Genomic DNA, 22,590 nt, shown 5'->3' with positions numbered 1-22,590 from the left:
AGGTTAGCCATTTTGTTATTCTCACACATCTTGTTAAACTATATGTATGTGCATTATATGTTTCTTTTTCACTGTTTTTTTTTTTTTTTTTTTTTTCAAAATGAAACTAGTAAAATCTACATTTCATTAAAAAAATGCAGAAACATAGGTGAAAATCTAATGGTTGAAATTATGTCAGAACGGGATTCTTGCAGGGAGTTGAGGTACAAGAAAGACAAAAGAATAGATGAAGTTGCTCTTTAATGCATTTATTCTCTTTTTACCCTTCCTCCCTGACCGTCCTAGATTTAGTTGAAATAACAGCACAGATTCGTTTTCAGATCTTGTGAGTGAACAATTCTCTGCTGATGCATCATCAGTTCTAGAATATAGGTGTCAATCGGACGGAATAAAATAAATTTAAGAAGTATTAGAATTATAGTGGAGTAATTTACAAAAATTTGGCATTATTGTTCACACTTTTCCTCATACATGCGCGATTCACGGATATCGTCTTTCGTTTTTAAGTGCCTATACGGCGCATGCGTCAACTTTAGAAACCGTCTATAAAGGTTTTCAATCATAACATAAACGTTTTCTCAGTTTATTTTAATCGTCATGTCCGCCTCTAAGTTTTTGAATAACTCGTGCTGATTTTGCTTTATTAATGAGCTAGCAGAACTTTGTTAGGCATTATGTAGCTGTGATGAAAGCGGAGTAATACCCATGATGCATTGCGCGATGTGTTGTACAGTTTATCTACGTTAATATTTAAGATAAGAACTCTTTTCTGGCGCATTCTGCGGTGATATTAAAATCTTTTGACGTTCTTTTTCAGCCTCTTGTAATATGTTGAAGTTTAAATTCTCTTTTTTGTTGTTGACTGTTTAGGTCAATCGCTACCGTCAGTGTGAATTGTATGCTGGAGTATAAAGACTCGAGGAGCCCACTGACCGTCATGCACTCATGTTTCTCTTCAGATCGTATAAATCTTTCGCCTTTTACTAAAGATTTCCGTGGAGAGGAACAACATGAGTTTCACCTAATTTTTTGATGCCCTGCCGATGGCAGGGCTCCTTTTGCTGTCAAATGAAAAACTAATGATTTATCACTAATTATTACTCTTGGTTTTCGTTATACTTACATTGTGAGTGGTAGAGATTGTATGGTTAAAAACTGGGTCAAGCAAACAAAAGAGCTTATTTTGCTTACATTTATTTTAAAGTTTGTTACTGGGCCAACCCTGTTTTTTAAAGAATAAGGAAACTATGAAAGTCATAATTTTTAATTCCGCATGGTGTTAACTAAATATTATTTGGCTTTTTGTGTTAGGTTGTTGTACAGATTCTATTTAACTAATATATTGATTTATTTGACATGCTTTGCTTTTTATAATCAATAATTATATTTGTTGCTGTTCCTAGTGAACATTTTTTGTATTGACTCAAATAATCTATGTACAATATTAAAATATGCTTATCAAAACTTTTGACTAGAAAGTTAAACCAAAAGAAACTTCTAAGGGGTAAACACTTAAGAGCACAGAATGTAAATCGTCAAAACAAAGACTATTCTCCTCCAGCAGAGGGCGTATTTGATCGTCAACACAGGTCTCAATTGTGATTTAAACAGACATGAATTGTTTTATGTGGTTTTCAGTGGTTTCTACCTTTTACATTTTTGGTGCCATTAGTTAGCAATCTCACTAGTATATTCAGTTATGTTTCCCTTTGGGTGTTGCTTAAAATTGTTATCTTGTTACTTAATTACAAACTAAGTTTTCACTCCTGTTTCAACAACCACAACAATTTTATGGCATCTTGCTCTGCAAAAAGAAAATAAAAAAATGCTTCTATGATGTTATGTCACACTGACTCAACAGCATGCCGCTCAATCCAAGTCAGCACGCTGCCGTAAAAAGAATTTACATTTACAAGTATTCACTGGGAAGTGTGGGTAAAGTCAGACTTCCCATTTCGTGTGGCTTTCAGAGCTCTGATGTTTCACAGTTTGCCTCTTTCGGTAACGGCACACAGAACAGGAAATCAGCCAGTTGAGCAGAAACAGCACTTGTGAGCAGCAGGTTCAAGCTCTACAACTCGACATCTCCACATTTCAGTTTGTTTGGACAGAGTGGCTGTTTCCCCTTCAGTGACTCATCTGATCACAAGGAAACTTAAAGAAATCGCAACTGCAGGCAAGTAGAGACAATTAGACATGCAAGTAATCCTCGAGGCTTCAGATTCCAGAATGAAACATTTTTTCTGTTTTATTCCACTTCACTTCACTGAAGCGACAACTGCTGAGGGACTCGAGTGAAACGATACTAATATGTCAAACTGAGAAGTATTTTTAGAAGGAATTATCTTTGAAAACGAGTCAGAATTCTTTGTAAATAGTACCTGCTGTTCTGAATGTATCTTCTTTTTCTTAAGGATTTTCACACTATTCATAGTAGTTGATCTTGTTTTTCATCTACAATGTTACTTCTGCCTCTGTTTTTACTTCAGGAGGGCGGTAAAAAAAAAAAAAACACCCAGGATATGCCGAGTGTTTAATGAATTAAATGCAGAGGGGAGGAAAAAAAAAAAGACAAACTGAGATTGCCAGATGACGTCGCACTGATGCCGAGCCAAGGTTGGTGCAGGCTTCCTGTTTTGTGGCCGAGCACTTTACAGTCTGCTGTTTTTGTGTCTGTTAGTTAGTTTGGTTCAAGGTTGCATTTGCAGGCGACTTCCTGTGTATCTCCTTTGCACGGAGAGTGAATCTTCCATCTCGACTTGCCTTGTTAATCGGCATTCTTCAGATTAAAATCAAGCGCCGAGGCAAGAAATGAATCCTCGAGAAAAGTAAGAGGAAAAAAAGACAAACCATCCAAAAAGGTGAAGCTATGAATGTAGGAACATGTAAAGCGAATCAAGACAACAGTAAATATCCCTTATAAAGCAAAGATGGTTGCAGTTACAGTCAAACTTTGGCAGGAGTTATCATGTTTGCTTTTACTTCGACTATGCAGTTATACACTACTTGGTGTTGATCTAGCACAAAGATGTCCTCAAAATATATTGATTCCATGCCTTGCTTGAATTTTCAGCATGACAACTGCATTCATACCCAATGAGGTGTAAATACTTTTGCATGGCATCTAGCAATGCCATCATCAGTGATGTTACAGACTGATAGGGCCTCAGAAGATCATTTATTTTTAGTTTTTTCCTGCAATTCTAATTTTGGCATATTTGTTCGCTCAACAAGTAGTGAAACTGTAGCCGATGATGTATCTCGTCAATCCGAGCGTAAATGTTTCGGCTTAAAGGCTTTATAAGGAATTATGTAATATTTGTTGTTTACCACATTGCAACACTTCATTGAGGATTGCACACCTTTGTTTATGCACAGCTCTCTAAAAGATGCCTCTCCTTTTTCTGCCCCTCTTAGACCTGTTCCCTAATTCAGTTTCCTCCAAGCTTCAGTGGAAAGACAGACGGCCTCACGTTCTGTGGTCAGTTTTGTTTTACATAGAACTCTACGGATGATCATGTCCTGTGGCTACAGAAGAAGCTCAAATAGTCACACTTTCACCGCCAAATTTGACAGTTGGTGTGAAGTGTTTTTTTTGTTGTTGTTTTTTTTGCACATATGCTTTGGTTGATTTTGAGTAAACACGGTTCTTTGTATATTTGGCCAAACTGTTCCTCTTTGCTCTCATCTGACCTTACAGGACTCTGTGAAAGCAATCGCATCCCTGCAACATTTTCTCCGATACCCCACATTTAAAAGCATTATGATAGGTTAATCAACTATGTAGTACTGAATTATTTTAAGGTGTTAAAAAATAAAATTAAAAATCCCTCTGTAGAGGCTGCACACTACAACAACTGTAAACTTACAGCCAGTGCTACAATATGGATGGAAACATGTTTGTAAAATCCCATTAAAACTAATTGAATTTTGTGGCTGTGACTTGAAACAAACATGGAAAAGTTAAAAATATATTAGTAGCCTGCTTTTAGTTTTACAAACTCGGGGAAGTTCTGTGACATAAACAAACACTAGAGCGTAGGTCGTGTGATGTTGTTCATGTTGTCAGGCGAATGCAGGGCAAAAACAGAAACTCGTTTTGGTAGGCGGAAGTGTAGGACAGTGAACTGTGTACTACTAGCTGATATTTTCATTCTGAAACTTATTCTAACATCACATTTCCTCTATTTTGCAGCTCCAAAATGTTAGAGCTGCCACCAAAGTAACTGAGCTTCCACAGGAGGGGGGAGGAGATGGCGTTCGTGTTGGTGGAGTTCGACTTTGAGTACAAAGCGAAGGATGGCCGCCACATCTGCATCAAACCTAACGAGAGGTACGTCCTCGTCTCCAAGACCAACGATCATTGGTGGCGTGTTTCCAAAGACCAAGACTCCAAACCCTTCTATATCCCAGCCGAGTACGTGAAGGAGGTCTCTGCGCCTCCTGGGACCTCTTCTGGCCCTAAAAAAACAGAATCACCAAAGAGTACCACAAAACGTAAACCAGTGGATGCGACTGGGAAGAACAAAGCCGTGAACACGACCAGGAAAACGTCACTCGACACAAAAACAGTGACTCATCCAGCTGTTCGGGATGACTCAAAAGAAACCTATCGTTTCTCCACGTTTGGTCTGTGGGTCAACTTGCCAAGTGAAACTTCGAAAGATGCACCAGCAGCCAGGAACCGTGCTCACAGTTTGGACGATAGAAATAAGCCTGCGGCTCCTAACTCATCACGCCGTGGATCAGTCACTCCAGAACCAGTAGTATCTGAAGATCAACAACTTTATGCTACACCTCAGCATGGCGGTAAAAAGCAGCAGGGAAAGAACACAGACCAGGACAAGTCCAGAGAGAAGTCCCTGGCTTCTGCGAATGACAAAGATGTGGATTTACCTCCTCATGACATATGTGAAATGGATTTTCCTTTACCTCCACCACACTTCTATGACATGACTCCAGAGATAAGCATAACTGACTGTGACTCCTTTCCCGAGCCTCCTGACCTCGCAGCGTCCTCACCCAAAGAGTCAGCGCCGCAGCACCAAAGTTCTGACCAGGCAGCAGAACAGGCTTCTCTCACAACAGAGCAGGTAAAGCTTTTACACAATTAATGACTCTGATTGTTGTATTAACATAATTTTTTGGCAGGATGAGATAAAAAAAAGTTTCACTTTACAGCCACCAGATGGCGCAATTTTACTTGTCAATGTGGGGTGGGACTGCCATATTGTTTCTATTTGAAGGAAGTTCCAAAAGAAAAACAGACAGAAAAAAAAAATAAAACGCTCATCTAAATGTATTTGGAATCATCTTATTTATGGTTGACACTTAAGTGTATAATTTAACAAACTTAAAGCATTACTTCACTTTAGTAAGTCCTACAATTAATAATAAGCAAATCAACTCATAGAGAGTTTGTTTTAGTAGTCTGCATTTTAACATTTATTTCAAATTTATGCAGAGGCTGTCGGTCCCAATAAGCTTCAAATAAATTATTATAAGAAACAAAAACTCCTCCAAATTAGTTGCAATTCATTGCATATCATTCGCAGGGAAATCGAAGCACCAGCTAGTTTCATTTCCTCAGGCTTTTAGAAATTGTTAAATTAGTTCCTTTCAGAGGGGAAAATCACAGGGCTTGCATGTACAGTACAGCATAAAAATACTTTCCCCTTGAACTTTCCTACCTTTTTGTCACATGATGATCTCGACTGCAATAACTTTTATTGGGGTTTTATGACAGACCAACACAAAGCACTCCACACGTGTGAAAATGAAGGAAAACAATGCATGTTTTTCTCTTTTTTTATTATTTATTTTTTTACAAATTAGGAATATGGGAAGTGTATTATGTACATTTAATTTGCATGCACAGCTGATTTTGATTTGACAACATGTATCCACTCTGTGTTGGTTTGTCATACAAAATCACAGTAAAGTATTTTCAACCTTTGTGGCTGTAAAATAAGGACACAACGTGGAAAAGCCAAAAGGCTGTGAATAATTTGCAAGGGGCCTGCAGAAGCTGCTTTAACTGTGGAGGTAAAGAAAGATCGACGAATTACGGGTTAAAATAAGGCCAGACGACCAGAATAAAGGCTATGGATTATCCGCTTTATGTTGCTATGTCTTCAAATGAAAATAAAAGTACAATAATTGAAATCAAAGTTATGACTTCAATTTAAGCTAACTTAATACAATGTTTGAATGAAGCATCTTTGGTTTGTACATCTAAAACTTCTGGGTATAGAACTGGCAGAATCAGAATATTAATGCAGAATTTATTTATTTTTTTCTCCAAAAGTAGAATACACAAATTCTACATTTTGCATCTTTAAATCAGGATATGAAATTCCGGTGTTGACGGAGACATTTTGCAACCGAGCGTAACGACCCGACAAATGTGTTAATGTGCAAAAATACCAATAGATAGAAAATCTCCATACACGCCTGATAACTATTATCAGTACAAAACAACACTTCTTTTTTGTCTGACTGAGAAAGATGTACAAATGAAATTTCATCCCACTTCGACATTATATTTAACCCCATATCATTTCACTTCCCACTCCGTGCAGCAGAAACAGAACTCGGTGGCATCCAAGTCTCAGTTTCACTATTTCATAATTAGGACTCTCTGATAAATTCACTATTAATACAAGCAGATGATTCATTTTGTTTGCTCTCTCAAGTGATTTTGAGAGAGCAAGTGATTTTTGTCAACAGTTACATGAGTTGAAGGGAGTTTTCTTGGACACATATGGAAAAATGTCATTTAAAAATGATTTGTTGCAAGTTTGTTTTGTTTTTTTAAGTAATGCTAAAAGTTATTTTAAAAATTATTTCAATTTACTGAGACTCTTTGGGGTAACCCAATGCGTTACAAGCCGTCATATTGTGTCGATACATATTTTACAAATATGGTTTATCTTATGGAAACAAACCAAAGATTTCAGTATATGCAAAATTAGTGGTTATCTCTTGAAACAGGTACATGTCACATCTTGACTACATTACTACATTTCTTTGCCAATACTAGAGTCAGAATATGAGGTGACTAATAATACGACTAACCACCACCAGGTCCTGCTAACAGAGTACAAAAGCACTAACATAAGCTACTTGTAACTTTTCCCACTTTCTCTCGTTGCAACTTTTATCTTCAGTAGTGCATCTTATTTGGATTTTAAACACAAAGCACTGCTTAAATGTAAAGTAGTTAAACAGTTACAGAGTTTTGATTATGTGCATTTATTTTTAGTCATTTTGAGTCATTTCTACTTGGACCATCTTTCACTGCAGTTGCAGCTGCAGATTCTGTGAGGTCTGTTGTCATCAGCTTTGCACGTCACGCCAGTTCCTCTTTGCAGAGATGAGTCTGGGTTTAGATTTTAGACCATCTGTGAATGGGTTTCTAGCGTTACCACAGATTCTCAATTTGATTTAAGTCTGGCCTTTGACTGGACCAACACGTGAAATGTCCTTTGTTGAAAGTATGTGCGGTTGAAGTTTTAGTTTTATATAATAAAAAATAAATTAAAAAAAAAGGAAAGTAACTTTTCAATTGCACAATAATAAATGAAATAAAATCAGAAATTTTTTTTATGGTTCAGTCAGAAATTTGCGATGTTATGCGTCCCCTATTTTTGTCTGTGGATCCCATACACATATAGAGCCTACACACAATATATATCTAGAGATAATTTAAAAAAAAAAAAAGTTTTATAGTTATTTTTTCAGACCTTTCAATTGGCTCTAGTGTGTATTTCTCTAATGTAAGTATGATCCGAATCTTGATGTGGTCAGATTTAGGGCTGAACCACCTCTTGCAGTTGGGGTTTTGTTTTCAGTGCCAGCTCATTTGCGTATGAATGGATCTCTAGTTCAATGAGGGTAAGGGGTTGGAAAAATATATATATATATAAATAAAAGAGGTGTTCCTGAAATTCTCCGGTAAAGGCAGCAGATTCAAACATCCAAGTTCACACTGTCTTCTCAGATTGTTTCCGTGAGGAATTCACCAGCAGCCCGGTGCGTATATACAGGTTGCACTTTGATTTGATTTTCCTGCGTCGTCGGGCTGCAGATCTGTGGGAGCGGGAGGGGCGGCGGTTCACTTCACGCCGTGCAGGAACAGGTTACAAAAACAGGTTGAGTGAGCTCCGTGAGGGAAGGGAAAGAGTTAAGTCCAGAAGGTGAGAGCCACTCCCAGACCTCCAGCTGCTACTGTACCTGCCTTTCCCCCCTCACGGCAACACCACCGATCCTGGGAATCAAATGATCAAACTCGTGCAGGGAGGCACTGAAACAAGTACGAACACCGACTAACAGAACGAAAGTGACTCTTCCCCCCCCCCCCCTTCTTGTTCTCTCATTGGATTTGATTTCTCGAAGACTCTCATTCGGGTAAGTTTCGCGTCTGTCTCCGTGTTTTTGCACCTGTTGCAAAGGAAGGCTACACTACAGTTGAAACGGAAGGTTCATCTCTTCAGCCTCTCCTAGTTCACCCAGTCGGTTTTGTATGCGCGTCTGCTTTTAATTACACCAGTACCAGTTTGTTGATTTAAGGGCCTCACACGTTTCCGTCTGATCAAACAATCTGGCTAAATTCCTGTACTCAAAACCGAAGATATTTAAAAGTCTGGGTTCTCTACATAGATGAATGAACAAAATAAATGAGCCCAGGATCCCTCAAGTCCATTCTCACCCCCGCAATGGATGTGGGGCCTCTCCATGGTGATGTGGTGGCGGGGGAGTCTGGCCTGACTCCCAGGACGCAGATCTTTAGAGCTTTCAGAGCTTTGCAGTTGGTCTGAGTGTGGGCATATATATGTAATAAACAGGACTTGCAATTAGCCCCAATGTAGGTCACTCGCTATGGAGGGCGTGTATGTCGCTATGTGGTCTGCAATACGAAGGGCAAGCGTAGTAATTAAAGTCTGTGTCGTTCAATTTGCAAGTGTAGGCAAAAGAGAGTTGTAGAGCTTTGTATGAAACTTGTGAGTCGAAATGACTCGTATGTGCTCCTTTTATCTTTTTTTTTTTTTTTTTTTAAAGCTCAGAGACTTGTTGAGTCCAAGGTTTGATTGATTTTGGCACGTGAGACTTTGTGAAAACGAAACGTCTCGTCTGTTGGCATGATTTGGTGTTTCAAGACCTCCAAGTCCGGCCCTTGGGAACTTACCTGGTTTCTGTCGAGGTGCATCACTTCAGAGAGGCACTGCGGATACTTCCTGTTCCTTTAAAACAAGGCAAAAATCAAATGCCGAGAAACTGCACCGACAGGTAGAGTGAGCATCTCGTCAGACGTCTCCTCGCAGAGCTCGCATGTCAGTCATTTATCTTAAGAGCATGTGTATCTAGCTTCCTGGTACTTTTCATTTCTTCATTTCTTTTGCGGGGTGAACTCTTCTTCTTGAACTACAAATGACTCCCCCCCCCCTGGAACAATCCAAATTATGTTTTCGAAATGGCACAGAACTGTGTAACCACTTACATGTGTAGTCATTATTAGCGTTGTGATAATTACTGTACCGTCATGTCGTCTGGTTAGAGGGAACGTTCCAAAAGCAGACTTCAAATCAACATCAACCAGACAAGGAAACACGTTCGGTGTCGTCAAAACAGACATTAGAGTCACTTCCTTGTCATATCTGGGTTTAAAAAAAAAAAAAAACAACTGACAATACGTGAAATGTTGAGTTTGGTCGTCTAATTAGTTATATCTTAAAACGTGTCTGGACTGACTTTGTCCCGTCCAGCCAGTTGTTGTGCTTTCAATGTCACTTAGCAAAATTCTGAGCCTCAATCAGAGGTTGGTTTGCCCTGGCAAAGCTTTTCAATCTTCAACCAAGTTGTGTGCAAATTGTAGTCTCAGCTAGTTGGGTTTTTTTTGTTGTTGCTTTTTTTATGGTGCTAGAGGCCTCTATTCAACACTAGTCAACAGAGAGAGAAGGGGAAGGCATTAATCCTATGGCTTGGGGCTGGGAATTGAAACTGGAAGATCTTTGTTGAGGATGCTCCAGTGCGCCTGCTCTACCACTGAGCAGTATGCTGGGTCACTTTCCAGTTCTCAGCTGACATTAATATCACCCATTGTGCTGTAGATGATTTTCATTAAGACTTGATGTGCTGTGCATTCAGAGAGGGTATTCTGTTTACCTTGTTTACAAGTGATTAGCTCATTTTCTCTCGCTAGTGAGATCAACAAGGCACCTTCATCCACATGATTCCCGCTCGCTGTTTTTTTTTTTTTTTTTTTGTGGTTTTTGTCCATTTTCTGTAAGATCGAAAAAAGATTAGTCACTTAAATCCCTTTCTTCCTCATTCTAATGAACAGTTTGAACTTATATTGAGACATCTTCACCAAGGCGGGGACAGGCCCAAAGGCATTTTTCTGCTGCTTTGTTATTGGTCAATTTCCCATTTTTGTTGAGCGACTGAGGTGCAACAAAAATAAATGACCTGTGTGTTTAAGCTTATTCAAAATCAAATGGTTACTTTGCAATGATTACATGGTTGCAGGTCCAAAATGAAAATGTTGGTGAAATGGGAATGACATTATTCCATCCCGTCCTGCTTGTTTTTCAGTCCTTTAGGATTTAGTCTCTTAACAGCAGCGTTTTTACCGTCAACTCTGACTCACCTGTAATGATCAGCAGCTTAGACACAAGTAGAGTTATGTCTCAAAAATATAATTGCTATATATTTTAGACAGGATTTTAAAGCCTTGCTCACTCTTCTGTAGTGATGAGAAAAACAACTTTTTCCATCAGCAGTCACGGGAGACCCCGAGTCCACCTTTTAGCAGTAATTACTTGAAGTAACTGCTTTCTGTATGATGTTTTCAGTCTTTTACATTGTTGTTGAGAAATATTTCTAGAGTTCATTGTATTAATTTCTGTCCAGCTTGTCTTCGGGTCCATCCAGAGCCTTTCGGTCTGGTTTAAGACTGGAATTTAACTGGGGCTGTTGTAGTTTAGCTGCTGTGTTTCAGATTCTGTTGAGATCCTGTCGATGGTTCAGCTTCAGCAGGTTTCAGCTCTGGTATACAGATGAATCCGTGGTCAGCTCTGTCACTGCAAAAGGCTGTAAAAATCCCAACTCATCACCTCTCCTCTACCATGCCTGACGATTAATTTTATTTTAGGTTTGGCGCTGAAATGATATGTTTAGTTGTTTACAAGCTACCCCCTCGCCCCAAATGACCGGTGAAGATAGGAATCGGGGCACCACCAGCCCCAGTCTGCCTCCACGTTACTACGACCCAACAAGGGTAAGCGGGTACACTGTAAAACATTTGAGCCTCAATTAGTTGTGCTTACCCTCTTCACTCTTTAAGTCAAATAAATGTCGCGAGTTTTAGATTTTGAACCTAAATGTGTGAGTTTGTGAAAGACGAACGCACAGTGGTAAGTTGGGTTAACTTTTTGTTGTTGAATAAACTAGAGATTTTAGGGTAGCACTTTAAAAAAAAAAAACTGAAAGAAGAAAAAGCCAGAAGTGGGAACTATTTCCCAGTGTGCTTAGGGGCATGCTTTTATATTCTGTGTTGCACCGTGAGTGAGATGGAAGTGCGTTACATTGATCTGACTCTTGTGCGTTACTATAAATGTTTGTTTGAATGCTTGAGGATGATGTCCTGTTCACACTAAATGCTTAATAGAATTCATCAGTGGTTGATTTTAATGAACTTATAAGGAAATAACATTTAGACAACTTGCCTTTTGTTGTTAAATCAGCTTCATGAACTTTAATTTCTGAGTTAACATAAAACAATTCTCTTGTACTTTGAACTTTCATGTTCAAATTAAACCACCTTCAAATGTTTTACTATAAAATTTAGTTCACAGATGGATTTGCGAACTAAATACTACGCATTATGATGCCTGTTTCCACTTTTGTCTCATCTGTCTAAATAGCAGTGCCCTACATTTGGTTCAATGTGGCAGAAAGTGAGAAGTGAGCTACCATCAGACTGACAGCTAGAAGAAGCCAATGAGGGCAAGATGAGTGAAACAAGGTTTATTTGAAACTAAGTTAAATTAAATTATTTTCCAGAGATAAGAAGGGGGTTAGACATGTTCTATTTTTTATTTTCAGATGCATAAATAAGGATAATCTTGTAAATCCTTTTTTTTCTTTTTCTTTTTGTTGGAGTCAGAAGGAAAACATCTCTCAAAGAACCAGTTGCGCTATATTTTCTCTTGAATTTGTTACACTTGTGGTTATTAATTAGGAAAAAAAAAAAAAAGAAAGGTTGCGATCTAACCTCTGATCTTTCAATCCCTTCGTAATCATAAATCTGGCAGTAATCGGCTCAGAAAAAAAAAATCAGTGAAAATATACCAAAGAAAGCTTGAATGTTGTCAGCAGATGGTGGATTAGTAATGTGCTCTAGAATCTCATAAGTTTACAAAAACACAGTACAGCTGTAGTGAGCTGCTTGTTTTCAATATTCCAGTAGTTTAGCACATTTTACATTGAACACAAAGGGGTTTCTGTTTACTGTAATTATTACAGGTTCCAGGAAGCAGAAACCAGAATCTGTGGACAAACTGTGTCCTGTCCGTTTGCATACTGCGTGATCTTTTGCTAGCAACCCAAACTACAAACTCCAAAAGGAGTCATGTTTTCCTCTTAGCAAAGAGCTGTGCGGCAACCGGTACGGAAATGTTTCCCCTCCTACACAAATACATTTCATCTACAAATGTGGGAGAAGGCGAAATCTGTCATTAGTCAGTTTTGCACATCAGGATACAGGCCTGACCTGGAAAGCAAAGATAAGGTGGTGATAAGCGGCTGAGCATTTTCAGGATCCTGGATTCCACACCGGGATGAGTATGATGTAAGAAGGAAGGGAGCCAGTTTGATTCAATAGCCCAACTGTGTGCTGTGGCGTGATTTGGGCCCCAATTTGGGACCCCATTGTTAGACTGGATGGGTTCTAATGTGGTTAAGTAATCAAGCGGATTGCTGCTTCATGCTTTGCTCAGGGCACAGAGTTTAAGGTTCTTGACTGAAGGAATTTCGCCTCAAACCATGCCTTGGAAAAATTACGAGAAGTACTTTGCAAAGCTTCTACTGCAAATTCTTTAGCTTCGCAGTACAAAAAGTCTTCTATTTCCCATTTTTTTTAATGCAGTACTCTGGAAGAAGTTTGAGTCATCTCTCATTCCTTTGCATTTTCTCTCCAGGAAATTCTTGTGATATTTCTTTTAATTCTTCAATCAATGGTTCTCTTGGGGTTTGAAGGTTGTGCTGTCTTTGGCTCCTTTTTTTAAACAAATTTTTGCTCCAGTAATCGCTCATGTTCGGAGGACATATTTTTCATAGTTGTTCAGGCGCTTAGACCTTACCTTCAATTATTTAGCCCAAAAAAAGAGGCTCTTATATCTAATTTGATATTAAAAACACATTTTGTTCCCATTTCTTTTGCTGAAGGTATAGAAGATAGCAAATACAAAAGCACCAGAGTTAATCTGAAGCTTAACTCTACTTACTAAAGGCTATTTCAGCTAAATTGCATTTAGCTGAAATGTTAAATACAAATTTAGACTGCTATTGCTAGTCGTATGTATCTATTTAACTATGGCCTTTATTGGTAGAGACCAGACTGAAAAACAAATCCCAAGTGAAATATACATATCGAGTCTTAATGTGTTCTGTTGCATAGTGAAGTTCAGAACTGTGTCATGTGAAATTGTGTTGTGTTGGGTTTTGTCGCATTATGCTGCATACTATGTCGTGTTGAATTCAGGTTAACTGTAGCTGTTTTGTAAGTTAGTTAATGGGACAGCCCTGCACTTAAAAAAACAAATACCTAAAGGAATGCTACATATACACATATGTTGTATTATTATTTTTTCTTTAATTTTACACGTTTTCACTCATTCACTATCCGGAATTGTCCAAAAAAAAAGTCATATTTCTCCATGTCTCCTCAAACCTCATTTGCAACCAACTCTAACCCAGAAACCTCCAAAACATCGACCACAAGCTTCATGCTGGGGTATTTTTGCGATCTAACAAAAACTCAGCTTCCTGTTTGACGTTTGAATTCTGTAGTACCGTACCTTCAGATTGGCCCGGCCATGGCAGCTCCCTTCTTTATTGTAAGAAATTATTGCTTCCCCTTTCTCTCCATTATTGTCTGAGTCACCCAACCAAGGAAAGGTTAAAAGCTCACCAAAAGCTGTTCTTTTCTTCTCCTAAGTGTTTGCTGTCCTTCTCCAAAATCTTTGTTTCCATTGCTGTCATTTCCGTTTTATTTGTCATGTATATACACAGACAGGAAGTAGGTTGAAGTGACCTGCAGAGCTCTCATGTTTTTCTGCCTACTAAAACTTTTTTTTTTCTTCCTGTCTATTTTTTACCGACTCTGTTTTTTTTTGTTTGTTTTTTTTAGCTCAGTCAGACAGTTACCCTCTACCCTCCTATCCTGTGCACAAGAATTTAAGCACACACAAACAGTGACACACACACCCACATCGGTCCCTTCCTGCTGCTTATTGTAACAGACCTCAGTTCTCTTTTCTATCTGGGCTGCAACTATCACTGCAGCTGCGAGAGAAGGCTGCATGCATGAGGAGGGTGCTTAGGAGTCTGGCATAGCGCAGGTCGACTGAAGGCTGCTGAATAGTTAGCTCGCTGGTTCTGAGTCTCTCCATGTTTGGATCTATGGATCGTGTTGCTAGAAACGGATAAACATGGTGGAGATGTACTCCAGGGTTTGGACAGGTCATCAAGCCCAACGGGGCTTGACTCTGCCGGTGGCTGCCCAGGTAGGAGATTACACCTACTGCGTTGTAAAATGAAAATTTCTAATTTTACTACTGGCTACTTGGTTCGAACACTTCGACAAGTGCGCCGCTTCCTGTTTCAGTGAACCGTGCCTCCTGTGCACTTGTCTTTTCCTGTACATGTTGAAGTGGTGTAAATATAAACTCACAACACTCTTATCTTTGCAGCTGTTGCCTTTAATCTGTAGCTCTTTTGCTCCTCAATGTGAGAGACACTTTGTAAGTGTGCTCAGATGTCCTTGCAGCAGTTTGTAGCGTACGGCTTTGGGTGAGATCTGAAGGCGAAGGCGTTTGTTTTGTGTCATAGCACACTTCATGTGGGTTATAATTTCGGACCGTTCTTGAGGGAGGTGGAGGTGAGACAAGCGTCAGCTCAAAAAGTCACAGTGGATCTTGACTGTCAGGCAGCGCTTGCTGGATCTTTAGCAAAACACAGAGAGGTAGTTGGAAAGGACAGATTTTCTTCAGGCATGCTGCAAAAATGGGGTCATTAGAACCATGGTGCAATAAATTCTGGTATTATCAGCTCACACAATAACTGGCGTCATGTACATTAACCAAAGCCCTTGCAGAAGTATGAAAAGAGATATATGTATGTTTTGTTGGGAACTTCAGATAGATGGGACTTTAAATGACAGATTACATCATTATCTGATAAGGGACTCACTTCTACATCAGGTGGATACAGCGGGTTTTCCAAGTATTGATTCATCTCAAAGCTTCTCCCGTTTTTGTCACATTACAACCACTAAGATGATTGTATTTTTGGGGATTTCAAGTGATTCATCAACACAAAGACATTCAAAGATAAGCAATAGACATGTATTTCAAATAAAAATCTAAAAAGTGCAGCATAAGTTTCTGTTCAGCCCCTTTTTCCTCATTCACCCTAAATAAAATCCAGTGCAAAACAATTGCCCCTAGAAGTAAACCAACTAGCCAAAGGAGTCCACCTGTGTAAAATGGAACTAAAGAAGTCCAACTTATAGTTTGTTACAAGAGAATAAGCTAATATGTGAAGAATGTGCTCTAGTTAGAGGAAATCAAAACTGAACTTTCTGACCTACATGTAGAATGTAGGCTGGAGTTAAATACAGGGCAATACTGGAAGAAAACTAAACTTTTGTGGCTATGAATGTTTATAGAATATTTCAAAAAGAAAACCATGTATCCATTTCCTTGCATTTCAGTTATGCACTACGTTGTGTTGAACTAAGGCAGGCATAATGCAGAAATAGTGTCCAAATATGTCATTTGGAAATGGTTGTTCGTCGGGATCAGCTCTTGCATTTCCATGGTTTGTTTTGAAAGATTTCCGGCGTAATATTTTTCTTACGGATCGATGAAGCAATCCTTTCATTTCCGCTTCGCATTGTTTGAAATCAATCTGTTTTGAGGTCAGTTTTCTGGCCATCCACATCGATTGTTTAGAGATTACATTTTGATCAATGACTGAGGCAAAGTCTGTAATGTGATAGGACCAAAACAGAAGGATCAAAACAAGTGTTGTGTAAGAGCAGAAAGGCTCCTTTTTCTTTGTTCGTAATCATTTTTTATTTCTACGTCCTGTTTATTTGAAAGAAGACGGATCTTGACATCAATTTGTTTTCTTAGATACCTATAGTAGTTTAATTTATTTAGAGATCAATCACCACTTTGGAGAAAAACAACACCTTTTATATCTCTCGACACCGACTAGCACAAAAACTGCAGTAGAAATTAGTGGGATTTTATTATTCCACACTGTCTGCCCGCCAGCTGCATCCGGACTCAATGGTCATTTTTACTTGGAGGTAGACGGCTTAGTCTCCATTACTTCCATTTCATTCAAAGATGCACCACACCATTAAGATAATGTATTCCCTGAAGAACCATCTCTTTGTCAGCTGCGCAGAAAGCTCCGAGCAGAAACACACAGGATAACAAACTCTTACTATATTATATGCTGTAGGTGTTTTTCCCCACAGTAAATAATCCATCCTGTTATCTGAGGGACAAAAACTAGCAGGACAAAGCTGATGTGCAGTTGTTTCCCTTCCCACAGGTTAGCTTGAAGCTGTGGTCTGCTAACTGCTATGCTATGCTACGTTCAAGCACACCACATTCCATGCATCCTCATTCAGTCAGCTCTATCAGCTGCCTGCTTCCCTAATCATTGGCCCTGCAGCTTTTCCTCCACAACAAGCCATCTGTTATAATCCAGAACCGGATTGTAACAGATGTTCTGTTATAATGGGTGTCCTGCACAGAATTTTATTTGTTTTATTGAATAAAAAGCAGCAAATAAACTGTGGAGATGACCTTGTTTCTCTGACTTGCTCTTTTTGAGATGGTACAAAGATTTCATGGCGACTCATCAGAGTTGGAATGAGGGTGGCTGCCAACTGTAATCAATTGATAAATTTGCAGGTAAATGAAATGTGTCTGACGTCAGCACAGAGGCAAGTAGCAGAAGTTAATAAAGCGTCACCTTTAAGAAAAAATAAGAATTTAAGATTCTTGTGCTTGTCTCTTCAGGACCCCTAAATGTTGGCCTGTACTAGTTTCCTAGAGCAAGTGATGCATACAGCCATTCTTAAACAATCCTAAAATATCCTAACGCAACCTTTAATCCTGACTTGTTTGGAACCAAATCAACAAATCAGCTTTCCAGGGATTTTACAAAGACCTTACTGTAAATTTGTAACCGTGTCCCCCACAAATGTTTAAATTTCCTCCCAGAAAAACAAAATATCAATGCTCATTCAAACTAGAAGAGAATGCAAATGTTGGAAACATGCAAAAAAAAAAAAAAAAAACTCGAAGAGCCTGTAACATTATTTTGTTGACTATCGAGTCCCATTTTTGGAAGAGAACACAATCCCAAGGCCTGTTTTTCTTCTGGACTGCTTTGCACGCCCTTTGATCGGTCTTTCTTTAAAAAATAAAAGTAAAGCTAAAGCGGACCTACAAACAGTAAATAAAAATAGAAGGTGACAGATATTTCAGATGCTTGTACATCCTTTCTCTCTTTTTTTTTTTAGTTCTGATACTCTACATCAGGGGTGTCCAAAGTCGGTCCTCGAGGGCCTGCATGTTTTAGTCCTCTCTCTGGTTTTACACACCTGGATAAAATGGTAGCTCATTAGAAGCCCTAAGAGGAATATTGACAAGCTGAAAAGGTTGTTACTACCACCATGGAGAGAACTAAAACGCGCAGGATGCCGGCCCTCGAGGACCGACTTTGGACACCCCTGCTCTACATTAAGTTCTTTTTCTCTGTGCTAACTTTTGCTACACTTCTCTCTTTTTAGCATGACATGTTTATTCTAGTGGTCCAGCATATACTGCGCAGAAACACACACACGCAGGTTTTGGTAAATATAGCTCAAGAGGTCTAGCTGCGACACAAGATCTAGTTAAAGTTTAGTCTAGAATAGTCATGTCACAGCTTTTATCTGCGCTGTCTTCACGATGGCGAATGAAAGGGCGCGCAGGACCATAATTCCCAGGAGTTTTACTCAGAGAATTAAGCGCCTCACTGGAGTAAAGGTGAGAAAAAAAAATCAGCTTAAAGAGGAAAAGGCATTTGCTTTTGATGTTGCCAAGAAGAGGGTGTTTTGATGGAAGCTAAGACACATATGCATCGGGATGATCAGTTTCAGCAGCACAGAGGACAGAGACGGCCTTTCATCGCTCTCTGTCACTCTCATTGGTATTCTTTAAGCAAATTAGTTGTGAAGGCTGAGTCTACTTTACATGCCGTGTTCCTGCCATGTGGAGCTCTGTTTACGTGCAGCTTCCCTTTCTCGTCTGGAAACCGAACGCGTAGTTTGTGTACGCAAGAAAAACACAGACGAGCTTTTGTGCGTGAAAGGTAGCCGGACGAAAGTGGGGCACAGAAGTTAATGCGTGACTGTTACAGTGGAGTTTAACCCAGTTAGAGTCCACTGAAAATGCCCCACGCTCACATGTCGGCGTTTGTGTGGCTGTTAAACTTTTATTTTCAATCCAGTACATAATTAAACGCAGCCCAGATTACACAGTCCACGTTTTTAATTTGAGCTCAATGGCAGGCAACAGCTTACAGTGGTTCACATCAGAAGATGAAGTCTGGGTGCAACACTGCAAAGTAAATGCAACTGGGCTTCATTATTGATTATTGGCACGGCAGGGAACGCCCCAGAGGTTTGTGGGGGGGTTTTCAGCGATAGACTTCCTGTGTTTCAGTTTGTTGCAGAAGACAGATTTAGGGCAAACAACAGCTTAGCTTAAAACGTGGGTGTGGTACTTCCTACAACAGCTTTTCCTGTTTTAAACTTTATTTTAATTTACTTGGTATAATTTGTGTGTTTTCAGAAGGGTACATACAAGACATACAGGGATATCTACTGGGTAATTACTGTATACCTATAGGGTACATAGAGGTAATGGGACTTTAACCTATCCTGTTATGTAAATTATTCTAAAACTGTGCCTGCAGGATATCTAAAGAATATTTGAGAGGATTCTTATTCAGATGCCCACTTGGTACGACAGGATACCTACAGGGTATTTACAGGGCACCTGCGTTGGTTTTTATTTATGGCTTTATGTAAAAACTACAGCAAAACATACTAAGTACTCCAATTTACCTTTACCTTTGGTTAACTACTCTAACTTATACTACTCACTAAAAAGTTAAACTCCCTGTAGGTGCCCCGTAATTGCCCTCTTGCCACCCTGCAGTAAGTCTCATATCTTTCCCTTAGAAAAGTACCTTGTCAGCACTCAACAGGTAGAGAAGGATGCAGGCCAGGTTTTCCTTATTCTACAGTAGAAACACTAATAGATGTGTTTGGATGTCAGCAACTCTCTATTCTTATTGCACTGTTCTTTCTTATCTTCAGGTGCAGAATGAAAATCTCCGGTCAGCAGTGTACGTCAACGTAGCAGAGCTTCGCCAAAGCATCTCGGAGTCTCCCCCGTCGGACCCTTCGCCCTGCTCTCCTTCCTACCTAACACAGGAGGGATGGGAGGTTCATGTTGACCAAGAAAGTGGACAGGAATACTACTACCACCCCGACACGGGGAGCACCACCTGGGACAACCCCTATTTAGACTCCCCCACAGACCCAGAGCAACTCCCTCCGGAGGTTCCTTTCCCTCCACCGTCCCCTCAATCCGACTGGGCCTCAGACTGGGAGCAGCTGGTGGATGAGACCACTGGTCAGCCTTACTTCTATAACCACATGTCCGGGGAGACATCCTGGGACCCTCCTGAGCAGCAGAGCCCTTACCCCTCTCCGATGGAGCCTATGAGCGTGCACAGGTTTCGCGATGTTGAGCCGGTAAGGACAGACAGCCTGGCTGCTCTACTTAGGCTTCCTCTGTCTCCAGTTTTAGCTTCACCCAGGGGGAACCTAAATGCAGTCTGCTCTTAATGGAACGAAATGTTCTGCACCTACATAACAGACATGACTCAATTCATTATCTCCGAACAGAATAGGCTCAGCGGTAGTCCCAAATAGTTTCCCTGAAAGAACATTTGGCCTCATTTGGATTTCAAAAAGAGACAGTATTAATCTTTGAATAGCCTGAGATTTCACAGGAATTTTGTCATCATCGGGAAACATTTTTTACCCCATCAGTAAACGTATAAATTCACTTGTTTTGGGGGTTTGTTTTTCTTTCACATTCCAAGAAGCAAGTGATCCAATTTTTGCCCTTGAATGACTTTGTATGAGTTGCAAAAAGAGGAAGAGAACATGGAAGTCAGTGCAGCTCTGCAAGTCAAAGACTTGACATGAAGGTCGTAGTAGTAACTGAGGAAACTGACATTATTCGGTGACTCTGCGTTAAGCTGGAACATTTCAACATGAAGTATGAACAAACAGTTTGTGTCACTTGCTGCAATTGACGAGCGATAAATGGAAAAACGTACTCGTTTGTTGAAATTTCCGTTTAGACGTCAAAAGTTTCCATTTCTGATCAGGAATTCATAGATGTACCTGAAATAGAACAAATCTATTTAAACTTCTCGGTAATCATTTATGACAAACTCTCATTTTGTACTGAAAATGTACAAAACATGAAGTGGAAAGGCCATGAAGGGTTACTGACTCACCTGTAGTGCAGCCTTGGGTGTGGCCATTACACACCACTCCTCCAGTAAAACATTGGCGTTGGCAGCATCATTGCTGACAAGAAAGCTCGTCAGAGACAATGGGAGGATGAATGGAGAGAGGTACAAAGCATTCCTGTGAGAGCATTCCTGTTTGAAGCAGGAAAAAAAAAAGACTTGAGACCGTGGTGTAGGTGGTGTAGGTAGAACAACAACCTTAAACATGCAGCCAGAGCTGCATTGAAATGTCTTACATCAAAGCATATTCTGTGTCAATTGTCCGGTCAAGTCTTGACATAAATCTAACTGAGAATCCGTGGTGAGATTTGGAAACTGATCCAAATCTGTATTGGTTGAGTTGTTTTGAGCCGAAAACAACACAGAAACATTACAGTTTTAAATTTTTAGTGTTTTTTTTTTACCCATATTCTTTTCCTTTCTCTTCATAGTATACTACGTTATGTAGACCAATATAAATGTAATGCAGGCAGGTTTATGATAGTCTGAAAATTTTTAAAAGCATGTCAAGTGTGTTTTTTCCGACTAGGTTTACTCCAGATTAATCCCGTCTCTGACGATGTCCAACCTTTCTTCGATAATTTGTTCCTGCAGTGTAATTTTCACTAAAAAGACAAATAACTTCAAAATAACCAATAAATTGTTTTAATGTACATTGTTTTTGCTAGCCTCCCTTACCTGTGGAGGACTACCCACCAGAGGATTACCCAGACCATGCATTTTACGAGGATATCAAAAACACGGGACCCCCGACTCTTCCGAAGGAGTACGCTCTTGGCCACGTGAGTCGGACCACCATCCCCCGGGCCAACCTGGACCGTAGTACCCCACCTGGCTGGAACCTCACCGTGGAACCCAATGGGACATGGGTTTTCACCAGCGAAAACTCTCCAGATCAGGTAGACAGCCCCTCAATGTAACTGAAGATGTGTTTGAATACAAGAAATGTGGACGTGTCAGTTGGCGTTCAGTGGACTTTCACGTTAAACGTGCCAGTATTTTGCAGCACTTATATTCAGCTCTATCTGTTCCTCCTTTGATTTCAGTAGTTCTGCCAATAACATAACAAAGAATAGAGCTGGAGGTTTACTGTAGTTTAAGCTTCATTTAAACTTATTAAAAAAAACTAAACTGTACAAATTTAAAAAATAACTGAGTAGTTATCATTATTTAAATAGCACAGGATTAAATTACTGTGCATGGTGCAATATATAAATAATAAAGTAAAAAAAAAATAATAATTATGCTTTGTTGTAAAATAGCTCTTTGTTGTCAAAAAGGCAACACATAAAATGCTGATTTGAAATGTGCTACTTTTATTTTAAACTTGCTCAAGGTTTAAAAGTTAGTTGCAAAAAATGTGTCGAGAAATATCTTGGTGAACAACATACAACGTAAATAGAAACGGGTCACATGGCTGGATGTGAAACTATCATCAAGCTTCAAAGGTTCACTGTGAAAAATAAGATTTATTTTGCTTTTCAAAGTCCTTTTATTTTTTTCATTTTACACTAACTGAGACTTATGTGAGATAAGTACATGGATCTCAGGAAGCACAAGGTAGTGATTTTTGCAGACGACCAGAGAAAACGCCAGCTATTATTATTTTTTGAGCCATGCTATTCTAAAGCCATATAGTAAGCTTCATTCTATCAGACCCTAAAAATGTTTTCATGCAAAAACTGC

The 22,590-nt window shown here is 39.4% G+C and overlaps 1 protein-coding gene across 4 annotated transcripts in view; it reads left to right on the top strand.

The window, feature by feature from the left end:
- The first annotated feature begins 2,509 nt into the window (after positions 1–2,509).
- The window catches only part of arhgap27 (Rho GTPase activating protein 27), a 32,285-nt gene continuing 12,204 nt past the window's right edge, over positions 2,510–22,590 (top strand). For 2 of the 4 annotated variants that reach the window (XM_017301724.1, XM_017301722.1), the window contains exons 1-4: positions 2,510–2,616; positions 4,196–5,093; positions 19,673–20,113; positions 21,573–21,803. In XM_017301724.1, the coding sequence (XP_017157213.1) occupies positions 4,254–5,093; positions 19,673–20,113; positions 21,573–21,803 (1,512 nt within the window). In that variant the 5' untranslated portion in view covers positions 2,510–2,616; positions 4,196–4,253. Of the gene's footprint in view, positions 2,617–3,417; positions 3,482–4,195; positions 5,094–19,672; positions 20,114–21,572; positions 21,804–22,590 lie in introns of those variants that run through there. The other 2 variants (XM_017301723.1, XM_017301725.1) reach the window with 2 other exon arrangements.

The sequence above is a fragment of the Poecilia reticulata genome, linkage group LG19, assembly GCF_000633615.1.
Source record: "Poecilia reticulata strain Guanapo linkage group LG19, Guppy_female_1.0+MT, whole genome shotgun sequence".
Taxonomy (NCBI): domain Eukaryota; kingdom Metazoa; phylum Chordata; class Actinopteri; order Cyprinodontiformes; family Poeciliidae; genus Poecilia; species Poecilia reticulata.
This window is presented reverse-complemented; position numbering and strand designations above follow the sequence as displayed.